This window comes from Acinonyx jubatus, chromosome A3 (genome assembly GCF_027475565.1).
Source record: "Acinonyx jubatus isolate Ajub_Pintada_27869175 chromosome A3, VMU_Ajub_asm_v1.0, whole genome shotgun sequence".
NCBI classification, from domain to species: Eukaryota; Metazoa; Chordata; class Mammalia; order Carnivora; family Felidae; genus Acinonyx; species Acinonyx jubatus.
Genome location: NC_069388.1, coordinates 21,871,367 through 21,888,369, shown reverse-complemented (window position 1 = coordinate 21,888,369; position 17,003 = coordinate 21,871,367). Strand labels below are relative to the sequence as shown.

Genomic DNA, 17,003 nt, shown 5'->3' with positions numbered 1-17,003 from the left:
TAGAACCTTCATTCACCCAATCAACAAATCCTGAGTGTACTTATCAACCAGGAACTGGTTATGAGGATGACACTTAGGGCTAAGGCACTGTACTGGCACTGGCAATACAAGCTGTGAACAAAAGACAATATCCTGTTCATGGAGATGATATTCTAGTTGGAAGAACATAAAATAGCAAAGAAGTAAATTTTTTTTTTAAGTAGTCTTCACGCTCAGCGTGGAACCCAGTGTGGGGCTTGAACTCATGACCCTGACATCAAGACCTGAGCTGAGATCAAGAGTTGGATGCTTAACCGACTTTGGCCAAGAAGTAACATTTGTTACGTGTTAAATGGTGATAAATGCTATGATGAAGAAAAATACACAAAAAAGGACAGGAATTGCTATTTTAGGATTATCAGGGAAGACCTCACTCACGTTGAAATGAAGGATGCAGCCATGTAGATATCTGGGAGAAAAGCACTCCTGGTGGAAAGAATAGCAAGTGCAAAGGGAAAGGAGTGTGTTTGGTGTTTCAGAGGAACAAACAGGTTAGGTAGACTGGAGCAAAGTAAACAAGTTAAAAAACAAAAGAAATAGGAAGTAGATTAGGTATAGGGTATAGCAACTTAGAGAACACTGTAAGAATTTTGACTATTTTTCTGTGTAAGATGGTAAGTCATTGGGAGTTTTAATGCTTATTTATTTTTGAGAGAGGGGCGCCTGGGTGGCTGAGTCGGTTAAGCATCCGACTTCGGCTCAGGTCATGATCTTGTGGTTTGCGAGTTTGAGCTCTGCATTGGACCTGTGCTGACGAGAGAGAGAGAGAGAGAGAGAGAGAGAGAGAGAGAGAATGCAAGCAGGGGAGGGGCAGAGAGAGACACACAGAATCTGAAGCAGACTCCGGGCTCTGAGCTGTCAGCAGAGAGCCCAGTGTGGGGCTCAAACTCAAGAACTGCAAGATCAGACCTGAGTTGAATCAGCTGCTCAACTGACTGAGCCACCCAGACGCCACAGTCATTGGAGAGTTTTGAACAGAGAAGGGACATGAGCTGATTCACACTTATTATCAGTGCATATTTAATTAAGCATTTACTGTGTGGCATATTCTGTGTTAGGCACTGGGGATGCTGTAGTGAATAAGACAAGCATAATCACTGATGGAATTTACATTCTCTAAGAGAGAAAAAGATAGTAAATCAATAAAGAAACAATCAAACAAGATAATCTCTGATCTTAAGAAGCCCTAAGAAGGAAAGAGAGTGATAAGACAGAGCATAAGTATATATCTATTTGTAAGCAAAGGCCTTTTTGAGGTGGAAACATTTGAACTAAGCACTAAAGAATGAGAAGGAGTTAGCTATGTGAAGAGTTGGGGAAAGTCATTCCAAGCAGAGGGAAGTAGTAAGTGCAAAGGCCATGAGGCAGCAAGGACTTTATATGGTAAGGAATATAAAGGAGGCCAGTGTGGCCAAAGTAAGCCAGCAAATGCAAGGGGACAGGTAGGAGTTGGATTGTATAAGACCTTGTATTCTAGGAACAGCTGGAAATCACTGGATCAAAAGAGTGACATGGGTTTCAAGATAATAACTCTGGCTACATGTAGATAACTAGAAGGAACTAAAGTGGAAGCCCCCAATCCATCACATTCATGCAGCAAATGTTTTCAGAAGGAATAAATACAATTGTTATGTCTGGATGACAATAACTCAATAAAGTTGGTTTAAGGAAAGCTATGGACCTTCCTCAGGAAACTCTAGAAGACTCCACTGCACAAAATTCTGCCTATAGCTTCCTGGATGTTCACAGACTCCAATGGCACCTATATTTAGCAACCTTGTATTGCCACTTTTCCCTAGGAAGAAAACACTAAGGATGATCTCCAGGGCCTATAGAAAGATTATATATAAGAGATCATTTGAAACTCTTCTTAAAAATTTTTTTAATGTTTTATTTATTTTTGAGACAAACAGACAGGATGCGAGCAGGGGAGGGGCAGAGACAGGGGGAGGCACACAATCTGAAGCAGGCTCCAGGTTCTGAGCTATCAGCACAGAGCCTGATGTGGGGCTTGAACCCATGAACCGTGAGATCAAAACCTGAGCTGAAGTCAGATGCTCAGCCAACTGAGCCACCCAGGTGCCCCTGAAACTCTTCTTTGGTCTGCAGCCAAAATTAGAGGTTGAAGCATGTAGAAAGAAGACCAACGTGATGACAGAATAGTAGGGTAGTCAGGGATGGCTGCACTGACCCGAGAGAAAAAAGGAAGTAGCATAGTTTGAGGGACTGAACTTACTTCAATAAGGAGGTGGAAAGGTTGGATTTATTTCCAATGTGAGAAATAAAAAAGTTAATGGAATGCTGTCCTTTTAATAAGCATGGCTGTTAGAATATTTATACCAAAGACAAAATCTCTACGAAAAAAATCTAGCATTAGGACCTAGCATTCCTCACTAACTTCTCTTCCAATTAGATTGGAGAAATGATGGCTGGAGACAGAAGCTCTACTGCCTGGAAGATCTACTAGGAAAGAGCAAAAAGATTCACAGATTAAAAAAGGAATAGATCCCGGAAAGAGGATCTTAGTTTTGATGAACTCTTTTCAGGAGTTATGGGAAAGCATTCAGAACTGAGAAGTGAGTGAGTGAAAGAGACAAATGAGAGGATTTAAAAAGAGGTGCCACAGAACCTTCTTCTGTAGGATGCTGGGAGATATTTAGGGGCTCCTAAGTAGCTCAGTCAGTTAAGTGTCTGACTCTGATTTCGGCTCAGGTCATGGGACTGAGCCCTGCATCAGCTCAGCACTGGGCATGAAGGCTTCTTAAGATTCTGCCACTTCCCCTACCCTCAAAATAGTTGATTTACTTACATTGCTGTTTGACTTTATTAATTCAAATATGACACTGCACAGAGTCTAGGCCACTGTTACATTTATTTACTCACTTATTCAAAAATATTTGCTATGTTATTATGTTCTAGCTCTTGTGTTAAGCAACAGGGATGCAAAATTAATAAACGTGGTACCTGGCCTCAAACCGCTCAAATTTTAGAGGGGCAGATACGTGAATAATGCTAAGTGCTATGGTATTATACATGGAGCACCAAGAAGTCATCAGTTTGGGAAGTCATACATAGGAGGGGAAATAGGCAGTAGTAGGGTGGCTATGGATCCTTCTTCCTGTGTGACTGAAGGGCTGCTTACCTTCAAGCTGAGATGTCTGGATGAGCACTTTAGAACTTTAGCCATGCTGACTGCGGCCCGTTCCCGCTCATGGTCTTTGGTTGATTGTAACCAGGGGTCCATTTGCTGTGAAAAAATAGAGGGAGACTAAATGGTTTACCAGAATGATTTGGGATAACATCTTTATTCTGTTTAGAAGAAAATATGGAGAGAGAATTTCTACATGTCACCACTGTATCTGAAAAGGTCTTCCTAAATGACCAGTTAGGGTTGTAAATGAAAGTGGTGCAAAGGCAAACAAGGCATAAAGACCTGGGGTCAGATGGGCTGGCTTCTACAGAGGCTTATTTTCTAGACTTATTTTTCCCTTCATCCCACTTTCTTCCATTATTTATCCTATTCTCCTGTGTTTCTAGCCTTCTGAAATCTCTTCGGAAGGAAAAGAAAATCAAGGCTGTGGTATTAAAGAACTCTGAGGATGAGAAATTACATCTGCTTGTAACAGTCAGGGAAGGATTCCCAGAGAAGAAAACATTCATAATTAGGAACTTCATAAAGGTTACATTTCATGGCCCCATGTGGCAAAAAAAAAAAAAAAAAAAAAAAAGTGGCATTTTAGGTAGAAGAAACAGCTTGGATAAAGCTGCCAACATAGGAAAGTACAAGGCACAACTGGATAAAGGAGAGAAAGCCAATATGGCTGGAGTGCTGATTTACAAATACAAGAGGAAGGAGAAATAAGGTGAAGGTCAGTTGGGGCAAAGATAAATGTCCATCTGCACTTAGGCACAGGTGATTCCTAATAGCTTCAAGGGCTATTCCTTTCTGGGATATCTGCATTTTAATAAGGGGCAAGAGGAGCAGATGCTTGAACTGCAGTGAATGCATTCCAATGAGCAAATGCCTAATGATGGAATGGCATACGCTGGAATGGGTACAGGTGAGGACAGGGCGTTATCAATGACCTTGAATCCTGCCTGGTAGGCACCTATTTACTCATTCATGAGGCTCACTCTGTTCTCTGGTCACTGACTGAAACATTGCTATGGTAGTAAGCAATAGTAATTTAAGGAATAATTATAGCAACCTTTTAAATCACATATTGAAGGCCATTTATTCAATACTCACTGTAATTACTATTTCAATTTAAAAGTAATGAGACTCTGAGAAGGCTCATTTCTGCTGAATTTATAACCACTGAATGGCACAGAGTCAGAATTTGAACCCAGTCTGACTAAACACTGATAGCTGATACTCTTTTTAATTTTTTTTTATGTTTGTTTATTTTGAGAGTGGAGGCGGGGGGGGGCAGGGAGAGAGCACAAGCAGGGGAGGGGCAGAGAGGGAGCAAGAGAGAATCCCAAGCAAGCTCCATGCTGTCAGCACAGAGCTCAATGCAAGGCTTAATCAAACAAACTGTGAGATCATGACCTGAGCTGATATCAAGAGTCGGATGCTTCACCGACTGAGTCACCCAGGCGCCCCAATAGCTGATACTCTTAACTATCATGCTATCTCTTAAAACTTAATCCTTTCACATTTTTGTCTTCCACTTTCACCAGTTAATAAAAATAGTTTCCCCTTCTCTCTGATATCCTATTTACCTTAAAAATGGTGTCGAGATTTTCCAAATGTGGGTCTTTTACTACCAAACTCTGGAGCATCTCAGAGAATGCCTGAAGTGTCTGCCTGTAGAGAGACTGAAAAGGCATAGGATCAGTGATGTCCCCCTCCACACCCCCTCCATGAAGTTCCCCAACACTATACTTGTTTTGCTTCTATATAGAATTTTACTTTTCTTTTTCTTTCCAAGTTTTTATTTCAATTCCTGTTAGTTAGCAGAGTTTAATATTAGTTTCAGGTGTAAATTTAGTGATTCATCACTTCCATACAACACCCAGTGCTCACCCCAACAAGTGCCCTGCTTAATGCCCATCACCCATCTAGCCCAGCCCCTCCCCCCCGCCAGTAACACTGTTTCTTCTCTATAGTTAAGAATCTATTTCTTGGGGGGCCTGGGTGGCTCAGTTGGCTGGGCATCCAACTCTTGACTTCAGGTCATGATCTCACGGTTCATGAGTTCAAGCCTTACATTGGGCTCTGTGCTGACAGCATGGAGCCTGCTTGGGATTCTCTCTCTCCTTCTCTCTGTCCCTCCCCAGCTTGCATTCTCTTTCTTAAAAATAAATATAAACACTTATTTTTTTTTTAAAAAGCCGGTTTCTTAGTTTTCATCTCTTTTCCTTCCCTCCCATGTTCGTTTGTTTTGTTCCTTAAATTCCACATATGAGTGAAATTATATGGTATTTGTTTTTCTCTGACTTATTTCACTTAGCATAATTCTCTCTAACTCCATCCACATCTTTGTAAATGGTAAGATTTCATTCTTTTTTATGGCTGAGTAATATTCCATTGTGTGGTGTGTGTGTGTGTGTGTGTGTGTCTGTGTGTAGACATACCACATCTTCTTTATTCATCTGTCAGTCTATGAACATTTGGGCTCCTTCCATAATTTGGCTATTGGTGATAGTGCTGCTATAAACATCAGAGTGTATGTATCCCTTTGAAACTCTATTTTTGTATCCTTTGGGTAAATACCTAGAAGTGCAATTGCTGGATCATAGGATAGGTCTATTTTTTTTTAATGTTTTTATTTTTAAGCAATCTCTTTACCCAACATGGGGCTTGAGATCAAGAGTCACATGCTCTTCCAACTGAGCCAGCCAGGTGCCCTGTAGGGTAGTTTTATTTTTAACTTCTTAAGGAGCCTTCATACTGTTTTCCAGAATGGCTGCACCCATTTGCATTCCCATCAACTACAATGTACACTTTTAAGGCTCCATTATCTTTGAGGAAAGGCACAGAACCAATGTAAAAGTACTGGTAGGCAGTTTGTGAGCTGAGGTGAAATAATATATTTACTTTATTTATTTTCTTTTTTTATTATTTTTTTACATCACATCATAGTTAACATATAGTGTAATAATGATTTCAGGAATAGAATTTAGTTATTCATCACTAAACACTCAGTGGTCATCCCAACAAGTGCCCTCCTTAATGCCCCTCACCCCTTTAGCCCTTCCCCCTACCCAACACCCGGCCAGCAGCCCTCATTTTGTTCTCTATATTTAAAAGTCTCTTATGGTTTGTCTCCCTCTGTGTTTTTAAATTATTTTTGCTCCCCTTCCCTTATGTTCATCTGTTTTGTATCTTAAATTCCACATGAGTGAAGTCATATGATATCTGTCTTTCTCTGACTTATTTCGCTTAGCATAATACATTCTAGTTCCATCCACGTTATTGCAAATGGCAAGATTTCATTATTTAAAATTTTTTTAACATTTATTTATTTTTGAGAGACAGAGAGAGACAGAGCACAGCAGGGGAGGGGCAGAGAGAGAGGAAGATGCAGAATCCGAAGCAGGCCCCAGGCTCGGAGCTTCTAGCACAGAGCCTGACATGGGACTTGAACCCACGAACCATGAAATCATGACCTGAGCCAAAGTTGGCACTTAACCAACTGAGCCACCCAGGCACCCCAAGATTTCATTCTTTTTGATTGCCGAGTAACATTCCACTGTGTGTGTGTGTGTGTGTGTGTGTGTGTGTATACAATGCATATTATATATACATATATATGTATGTGTATATATATATATACACACACACACCTGTATATTTATATATAAAATGTATGTTTTATACACACACACACACACACACACACACCACATCTTCTTTATCCATTCATCAGTCAATGGACATTTGGGGTCTTTCCATACTTTGGCTATTGTCGATAGTGCTGCTATAAACATTGGGGTGCATGTGCCCCTTCAAATCAGCACTCCTGTAAACTTTGGATAAATACCTAGTAGTGTAATTGCTGGGTTGTAGGGTAGTAGTCTATTTTTAATTTTTTGAGGAGCCTCCATACTGTTTTCCAGAGTGGCTGCACCAGTTTTCATTCCCACAGCAGTGCAAAAGCATTCCTCTTTCTCCACATCCTCGCCAACATCTATTGTTGCCTGAGTTAATTTTAGCCATTCTGACAGGTGTGAGGTGGTATCTCACTGGTTTTGATTTGTATTTCCCTGATAATGAGTGATGTTGAGCATTTTTTCATGTGTCTGTTAGTCATCTAGATGTCTTCCTTGGAAAACATGTCTTTTGCCCATTTCTTCACTGGAGTATTTGTTTTTGGGATGTTGATTTTGATAAGTTCTTTATAGATTTTGGATACTAATCCTTTATCTGATATGTCATTTGCAAATATCTTCTCCAATTCCATCTGTTGCCTTTTAGTTTTGCTGATTGTTTCCTTCGCTGTGCAGAAGCTTTTTATCTTGATAAGGTCCCAATAGTTTTGTTTTGTTTCCCTTGCATCTAGAGACATGTCAAGTAAGACATTGCTTTGGCCGAGGTCAAAGAGGTTGTTGCCTATTTTTTCTCCTCTAGGATTTTGATGGCTTCCTGTCTTACATTTAGGTATTTCATCCATTTTGAGTTTATTTTTGTGTATGGTGTAAGAAAGTGGTCTAGGTCCAGGTTTTGCATGTTGCTGTCCAGTTTTCCCAACACCATTTGCTGGAGAGACTGTCTTTTTTCCATTGGATATTGTTTCCTGCTTTGTCACAGATCAATTGGCCATAAGTTTGTAGGTCCATTCTGGGTTCTCTATTCTGTTCCATTGATTTATGTATGTTTTTGTGCTAGTACCATACTGTCTTGATGATTACAGCTTTTTAATACAGTTTGAAGTCTGGAATTGTGAAGCCTCTGGCTTTAGTTTTCTTTTTCAGGATCACTTTGGCTATTCAGGGTCTTTTCTGGTTCCATACAAATTTTAGGATTCTTTGTTCTGGCTCTGTAAGGAATGCTGGTGTTATTTTGATAGCGATTGCATTGAATATGTAGATTGCTTTGGGTAGTATCAACATTTTAACAATATTTTTTCTTCCAATCCATGAGCATGGAATGTTTATCCATTTTTTTGTGTCTTCTTCAATTTCTTTCATAAGCTTTCTATAGTTTTCAGTGTATAGATTTTTCACCTCTTTGGTTAGGTTTATTCCTATGTATTTTATGGGTTTTGGTGCAATTGTAAATGGGATCAATTCCTTGATTTCTCTTTCTGCTGCTTCATTATTGGTGTATAGAAATGCAACCGACTTCTGTACATTGATTTTATATTCTGCGACTTTGCTGAATTCATGGATTAGTTCTAGCAGGTTTTTGGTGAAATCTTTTGGGATTTCCACACAGAGTATCATGTTGTCTGCAAAGAGTGAAAGTTTGACTTCCTCCTTGCCGATTTGGATGCCTTTTATCTCTTTATGTTGTCTGATTGCTGAGGCTAGGACTTCCAATATATGTTGAATAACAGTGCTGAGACTGGACATCCTTATCATGTTCCTGACCTTAGGGGAAAGCTCTCAATTTTTCCCCATTGAGGATAATATTAGCAGTGGGTCTTTCATATATGGCTTTCATGATCTTGAGGTACGATCCTTATATCATATATAGGATCCATATATCCTTTTCTTGAGGGTTTTTTTAATCAAAAAGGACACTGTATTGTCAAATTCTTTCTCTGCATCTATGACAGGATCAGGTGGTTCTTATCCTTTTTTTAAATTAATATAAGGTATCATATTGATTGATTTGCAGATTTTGAACCAGCCCTGCGTCCCAGGAATAAATGTCACTTGATCATGGTGAAATATTCTTTTAATGTATTATTAGATCCAGTTGGCTAGTATCTTGTTGAGAATTTATGCATCCATTTTCATCAGAGAAATTGGTCTGTAGTTCTTTTTATTGGGGTCTTTGGTTTTGGAATCAAGGTAATGCTGGCCTCATCAAATGAGTTTGGAAGTTTTCTTTCCATTTCTATTCTTTGGAACAGCTTCAAAAGAATAGGTGTTAACTCTTCTTTAAATGTTTGGTAGAATTCCTCTGGAAAGCCATCCAACCCTGGACTTTTGTTTGTTGGGAGATTTTTTTATTACTGATACAATTTACTTACTGGTTATGGGTCTGTTCAAATTTTCTATTTCTTCTGTTTGTTTTGGTAATTTATATGTTTCTAGGAATTAGTCCATTTCTTCCACATTGCCCATTTATTGGCATATAATTTCTCATAAAATTATCTTATTATTGTTTATATTTCTTCAGTGTTGGTTGTGATCTCTCTTTTTTCATTTGTGATTTTATTTATTTGGGTCCTTTCCTTTTTCTTTTTGATCAATCTGGCTAGGGGTTTATCAACTTTGTTAATTCTTTCAAAGAATCAGCTCCTGGTTTCATTGATCTGTTCTACTGTTTTTTTGATTTTGGTATCATTGATTTGTGCTCTGATCTTTATTATTTCCCATCTTCTGCTGGTTTGGGGCTTTCTTTGCTGTTCTTTTTCTAGCTCTTTAAGGTTAGGTTTGTATTTGAGACCTTTCTTCCTTCTTTAGGAATGCCTGGATTGCTATATACTTCTCTCTTATGACTGCCTTCTGCATCCCAGAGGTTTTGGGCTCTCGTGTTTTCATTTTCATTGGGTTCCATGTACTTTCTAATTTCCTCTTTAATTTCTTGGTTAACCCATTCATTCTTTAGTAGGATATTCTTTAATCTCCAAGTATTTATGGTCTTTCCAAATTTTTCTTGTGGTTGATTTCAAGTTTCACAGCATTGGGGTCTGGAAATATGCAAGGTATGATCTCGATCTTTTTGTACTTGTTGAGGGCTGATTTGTGTCCCAGTATGTGATCTATTCTGGAGAATGTTCCATGTACAATATATTAATTTTAAATAGACATTTCAGCCTTATTGGGAACACAGTTAACCGATTCTAACTACAGTTGGGAAATTAGGGTCATCAAAATAGTTTTAAAGTGTGACTTTTTCTGACATCTTGCATTTTTTTTAAAGTGACCTCTACTCCAAACATGGGGCTTGAACTCATGACCCTGAGATCAAGAGTCCCCTGCTCTACAGACTGAGCCAGCCAGGTGCTCCTTCTTTCTGACATCTTGAAACAAAGGGGACTTAAGTCCCCTTTGGCAACTGCTTTACCAACCAGTTTACTAGCTGCAGATGAAAATCAAGGCCTTTGCATTTTTTTTTCCCTCTCTGCCTGAGAGCTTCCCCTCCAGAGATATTCATACCATCTTTTCAACAGTCCCTTCATCAGGGAGACTTTCCCTAACCACCTACGTAAAAAAGCCCCTGTGCCTCCCAATCACACTACTCTTTGTCCTCCTCTTTCCCTGTTTTATTTTTTTTATAGCACTTTACTACCACCAGATATGATATTTATCAGTGGTTTGTATCTCTGCACTGGGATGTAAGCTCCCCAGATTAGAGAGTGTAGTGTTGTATTTCTGTTGCCTCTCATGATACTTAGCACATGATAATCCTAAATATCTGCCAAGTATATGGACCATTCCCACCTACTTCAAAGTCAAAAGCCAAGAGAAAAAGAAACAAAGAAAGAAAGAAAGAAAAGAAAGAAAGAAAGAAAGGAAGAAGACAAGGAGGAAAAAAAAGCTATTTAATTTAATTCCCTATTTTATTCACCAGATTTGGCTTAAATGATTTTTGGCTGGTTCCAAAAAATCAAATGCACTATCAAAGGCCATGATCAGCTGACACTGTGGATGGCACGTTATTAAAGCAAAGCATGAGTTACTACCTCTGTGTTGTAGGATCCACTTGGCACGATTTCCTCCAGCTGGGTAAGAGTCTTTACAGGGGGCAGAGTGATAATACTTTTTGTGAGAAGACTGAAAAAGTCAGCTCGATCTTCAGAGCCAAGTAGCAAATGGACATCTTGGTAACTAAAAAAAGACAGTTTGGGAGTAGTGAGCTGGGAAGAATCTGGTTTGACATTGATAAGCAGGGATCAAAGTAACCCAAGAGGAAAGGGTGGACCAATTGGTGTATCATTCTGATGGAAGAGACAAATGGCGTGCTTGTTAGCCTGTTTAGACAAATCTCATAAAAGGTTAGAGGAAGAGTTTCAGGGCTCAGAGGCTCCATCCTTCTCCCCTCTCCCTCCCCGCCTTCCCAAGAGGTTACTGGAGTGACATCCTTCCAGGGTTTTTCCAGTTCAACCATGGAGAAAAGCCTGCTACAGTCTAACATAGTAAACCACAACTTGCCAAAGGGTGTTCTGCTGAACATTTGTCAGTTTGGAGAATGGTGGGTTGAGCCAAGTTCAAAAATACTTTTCAACTACAGGGGTGAGTGAGTGGCTCAGTTGGTTGACTCCTGATTTCAGCTCAGGTCATAATACCAGGGTCGTGGGATCAAGTCCTGCATCAGGCTCTGTGCTGAGTGTGGAGCATGCTTAAGATTCTCTCTCTTTCCCTCTGCCCCCCTCCCCTGCTTGTGCTCTCTCCAGATATATAAAAAATAAATATGAAAAAAACTTTACAGGATTTCTTGGGATTGTTAATAAGTTAGTATGCCATACAAATCTCCAAGAAAGACAAACAGCAGGCCCTTCCAAATTTCTTGGACTATGGAATTGTACTGTCATGAAACATAAATGAGAGTAACTTTCCAATGAATATACTTTGGACAAAACTGAACTCCAAAGAGGTTCCAATAAGGTCTTTCAGATATGGACGGTAGCATATACGAAATCAAATTTCTTACACACACACACAAAACATGGATTTGGCTTCCCCTTCCCTATATAAACTGTTTGCAGAAGTTCAAAATATGGAACATGTCAGTTGGCTCTGGTATTGACCCTGAATGAAAAATTGGGGCATGTGTAGTGGGCGGGGGCAGATGGGTATCACCTGAGGTCAGCAATGGTGACAAAGACCTCCTGGTGCACAGGGCTGAAGAGAGAATGCAGAAGCTCCTCTTCTACCAGCATCTGCAATGAGAGGGAAAGAACTTTAAAGAGTCAAGAATGTGCCAAGTCCTTGGGCCAGATGATCAGAGATGTAGATGGCCTGCAAGAACAACAGCAGGAACTTCATCAGGCCCTGCTCCTTTGTTCCACAGGACTGGCAGCAGGACAGTGGCCAGGCTAGAAGATTATTCTCTGGAGCCAGAGCCTGAGGCCTGGCTCTGCCTCTTACTAGCCATTTGAGCTGACACAAGTTATTTAACCTCCTGTATCTCAGTTTCCTCATCTGTAAAATGAGGTGGTAACAGTACTATTTGCCATCACAGGGTGGTTGTGGATACTAAAGGAGCTAGTTCATAATACTTAGTAGCCCTTGATAACTGTTAGTGTCTGTTATTCGTCATTTTTATTACTTGTGATTATTTCCAGCTGAGGCATCTGAACCCGTTTCTACTAAACAGCACTCTGCTATAGTGCCTAATATTATTATGTTGGCTGTCCTAGAAAAGGACTAGCTTTCCAAAGTCCACATTGGCAGAGGGAAAGCTGCCTTGCTTTGTTGGAAATATCTGCAGAGTGACAGAGAAGAAAAAACAGAGATGTTAGGAGCTAGACAGCAGCTGAGTCTGGGCACTGGCTCTGCCACGCACTCCTTGTGGGACCCTGAATGTATTAACTTCCCTGGGCCTGACTTTCCTTATCTGTGTAGAGATTCGTCTCAGGAGCTGATATAAATAGCAAATGTAAATGGTTGTACTGGAAGCCTTGTTGGATTGTCTAGCCAGACTCTTTGGAAACTGGGTCATAGGAATGGGTACCTCACAGCCATGTTTCTGCTAAGTCGTCCTGTCCCACTAACCCCAGCTTATCCAGAAAGGAGTACACACTAAGGTCAATTAGATTCTTTGTCTCAGCACTCTGGAATTGAGACCAGGAGCTTCAATCTCAGTGTAGCTGGCCTATTAAGAGGAGAATATTTTAAATTTGGGAACACTGTGCCCTATGAACACGGTAACAGAGAGGGATAATTTGGGGAAGAGAGGGGAGGGGGAGAGACAGAGAGAAATGAAAATGTATGCAAAGGAGCAAAGATAACAGATGGAGAGAAAGTTCTGAGTATGTGAACTCTGGGAGCACTCAGTTCTCAGAACTAAGAACAAATCTCCCCTTTTGTGTTTCAGCTGCCTCGAGTGGATGTCTCTTACCTGCCACCAAAAAGCCTCACCGGGAACTTAGAATAGTGTCCAGGAGGCAGTGCTCAATAAATATTACTATGTTCTCTTTCTTGCCCCTTCCTAACTTTTCTCTTTCTCTTCTCACTTTCCAACGCTGGTCAGATTTTGCTGGTGGCCTGATGCTCTTCCTTATTTCCTCAAGGAGTTCACTTAATTTTATGGCTTTATAGTCTAGAAGGGACAAAGCATAAGACTCTGCCTTCAGCCCCCCAGGGCTCTCCTTGCCCACATCTAGTTATCTCAAGGGCATCACCACTAAGATCACTGCTATGACCTGAAAACTTGGTGTTTAAAAGTGAGTTCATTATCTTTCCCCTCAAAGGACACACCTTCCCAGCATTCCATTGTTATCAATGGTGCTCTTTCCCAGGGCTCATAAAAGACATGATTTCTTTTTCTGCTTTATTCATTTCCCACATCCAATCAATCATGATGATAGCCACTGCCTGCTCTGCACAATATCTGATTCTCCATTCCTGCAGCCACACCCCTCACACTGGATGAAGGCAGCGCCTCTTAACTAAACCACCAGGCCTACAATCCCTTTTTACAATCAGTTGGGTATGAAAGTCTTATTATTTGTTCACAATTATGCTAACCACTATAGGGAATTCAGAAGTGAGAGGCTATTTTTTGTTTGTAAAGTATTTGTGTAGTAGAAACCTCTTGGGTGACTATCCAGAGCACAGCAATCATTCTTTCTCTGGGAACTGCCTCCAATACACAGACAGGGATGCCCAGAAATCATGTCATTACTATACGATGCTGCCCCCAAACATACCTAATTGATGAAGGAGTGGAGAACAGACCCAGTCTGAGCCAATTGGATTCCCTCTCCCAGAATCTGGAATTTTAATTTTTTTAATGTTTATTTATTTTTCAGAGAGAAAGAGAGAGAGATAGAGAGAGAGAGAGGGAGTGCAAGCTGGGGAGGGGCAGAGAGAGAGGGAAACACAGAATCTGAAGCAGGCTCCAGGCTCTGGGCAATCAGCACAGAGCCCGATGTGGGGCTTGAACCCATGAAATGCAAGATTATGACCTGAGCCGAAGTCAGACACGGAACCCAAGACTGAGCCACCCAAGTGCCCCCCAGAATCTGGAATTTGAGAATGACAGACACAGATTGAGAGCTGCTAGAGGTTTGAGTCATAGTCACTGGAGAGCAACCCCTGCCTTTGAGACCCCAGGAGTTGTCCTGGAACATGCTCTTCTAGAGGCTTGATTGTTAAACCTCTTCCTCAGAGTCTAAGAGAGATATCCCAGCATGTTGTTTTTGTTTTTTCTTTTAACTTAAGTGAGCCAGAGTTGATTTGTATTGCTTTCTCCAACAAGAATCTTAACAAGTCTTAACAAAATGACAGAGTTTGTCTCAAAGGCCTTAACGAAAGCCAGACAGATACTACTGTCTCCATTTTTCAGGTGGAGCCAGAGGTTCAGAGAAGCTAAATGATTTGTCTAAGATCACATGGGTTGCACTTGACAGAACTGGAACTAGAATTATGTCTTCTAATTCCTAAAATAGCTCTCTTTCCTCTCCACCATTCTGTTTCAGGGAGCTCAAACTCTCACTGGCACAAATGGACAGTCTTTTCATATTAGTTCAGTCTACTATGAACTACCCATCCTCTGAAATCCTTCAGCATTTATTACCCATACAACTGAACAGTCTTCTGGCACATCATTCTCATCCATTGCCTGCCTTGCTGCTCAAGTAAATACAGTGCCTGTTCAATACTAAGTGTACCTTTATTTACCAAACAACAAAATAGTAGCTGGGTTTTGTGGAGGACCCCAGGTACAGAATTAGGGTAGAGCCCCTAGCAGGCAGAGGAGAAGTAAGAGGCACTAAGGACAGGTCTGCCTCCACTAAAATTCCAGTAGAGTAGGTCTTAGTGCCTGTGTCTGCTGCTGGCCACCAACAGCATCTAAAAAGGACCCCCACAGCTATTCTGCTTATTTCTAGAACCCTGGCCTGGACAGAGCTACATAGTAATTTGCCAGTCAAAGCCCCTACCCACTGGTCCCTTCTGTCTACCCTATCCATCACATCCTCCAAGCTTAATCAGAAGATCTATCTGGATTAATTTCACATCAATCTTATCATTTTTTTATTTATTAAAAATTTTTTTTTTTAATTTTTATTTTTTTGAGAGACAGAGTGCAACTGGGAGGGGCAGAGAGAGAGGGAGACACAGAATCCGAAGCAGGCTCCAGGCTCTGAGCTGTCAGCACAGAGCCTGATGTAGGGCTTGAACTTGTGAACTGTGAGATCATGACCTGAGCCGAAGTCGAGTGCTTAACCAACTAGCCACCCAGAGGCCCAATCTTATCATTTCTTTACTCTACATCCCAGTTGCCATTGCATTTTTTCTTTTCTATTAAAGTTCTCAACAGAATTTTTACAGCTTTTTTGACTTTGAGATAATAGACATACAATAAACAATACATATTTAAGTGTATAGTTTGATGATTTTGACTTATGTGTACATCCATGAAATACCATCACCACAATCAAGATAATAAACATACGGGGGTGTATGGGTGGCCCAGTCAGTTAAGCATCCAACTCTTAACTTTGGCTCAGGTCATGATCTCATGGCTTGTGAGTCTGAGCCCCCCATCAGGCTCTGCACTGACGGTACAGAGCCTGCTTGGGATTCTGTCTCCCTCTCTCTCTGCCCCTCCCGGGCTTGCTCTCTCTCTCTCAAAATAATAAAAATAAACCAAAAAAAAAAGAAGACAATGAACATACGGATCACTCCCTAAAGTTTTTTGTGTTACTTTGTAACTTCTCACTCCTGTTTCTCCCCATTCTACTCCTATTTTCAGGTAACCACTGATCTGATGTCACCTTACATAAGTTTGCATTTTCTAGAATTTTATATAAGTGGAATTATATGACATAGATCTTCTTTTTCTGGCTTCTTTCACACAGCATGATTATTTTGAGATTCATTCAAGTTGTAGCATGTATCAATAGTTTGTTCCTTTTTATTGCTGGATAGTATTCCATTGTAAGGATATACCATAATGTGTTTATCCATTCATCTGTTGATGGACTTTTGTTTCCAGGGTTCAGCTATTATGAATTGAACTTCTATGAACATTTGTGTACATGTTTTTGTTTGGGCACATGCTTCGTTTTACCTAGGAGTGGAACTGCCGGGTCATATGGTCAGTATTTAATGTTCTAGTGGGTGTATAGTTGAATCTCACTGCGGTTTTAATTTGCTTTTCCCTAATCACAGTGAGGGAACATCTTTTCATATGCTTATTTATAAATCTTCTTTCGTGGAGTATCATAATAGATCTTTTCCCCCATCCTTTCCATATTCTGTTCATAGCTTCTTTGGTTCTTTTTATTTAAATACTGAGGAGGCGGGGCGCCTGGGTGGCTCAGTCGGTTAAGCGTCCGACTTCGGCTCAGGTCATGATCTTGCGGTCCGTGAGTTCAAGCCCCGCATCAGGCTCTGTGCTGACAGCTCAGAGCCTGGAGCCTGTTTCAAATTTTGTGTCTCCCTCTCTCTCTGATCCTCCCCCATTCATGCTGTCTCTCCCTGTCTCAAATAAATAAACGTTAAAAAACAATTTTTTTTTAAAAAATACTGAGGAGGCATGCATTGGCATGGGTCATGAGAAGACTGGCAAATGCCTTACGATTCTTCTTTATGATGGATTTCCCCTCCCTGTAGGTTACTCAGCAGAAGTGCCTCTCCTCTTAGGTACCTCTCTTCTTGGTTTTTGGGAGCTG

At 40.6% G+C, this 17,003-nt stretch overlaps 1 protein-coding gene across 1 annotated transcript in view; it reads right to left on the bottom strand.

Annotated features, from left to right (window-relative positions):
• MROH8 (maestro heat like repeat family member 8) overlaps nt 1–17,003 on the bottom strand; it is a 58,279-nt gene that overhangs the window by 29,365 nt on the left and 11,911 nt on the right. The window contains exons 4-5 of the mRNA XM_053199990.1: nt 4,765–4,860; nt 3,182–3,286 (exon numbers count right to left, since the gene is read on the bottom strand). Coding sequence (XP_053055965.1) covers nt 3,182–3,286; nt 4,765–4,860 — 201 coding nt within the window. The remainder of the gene's footprint in view (nt 1–3,181; nt 3,287–4,764; nt 4,861–17,003) is intronic.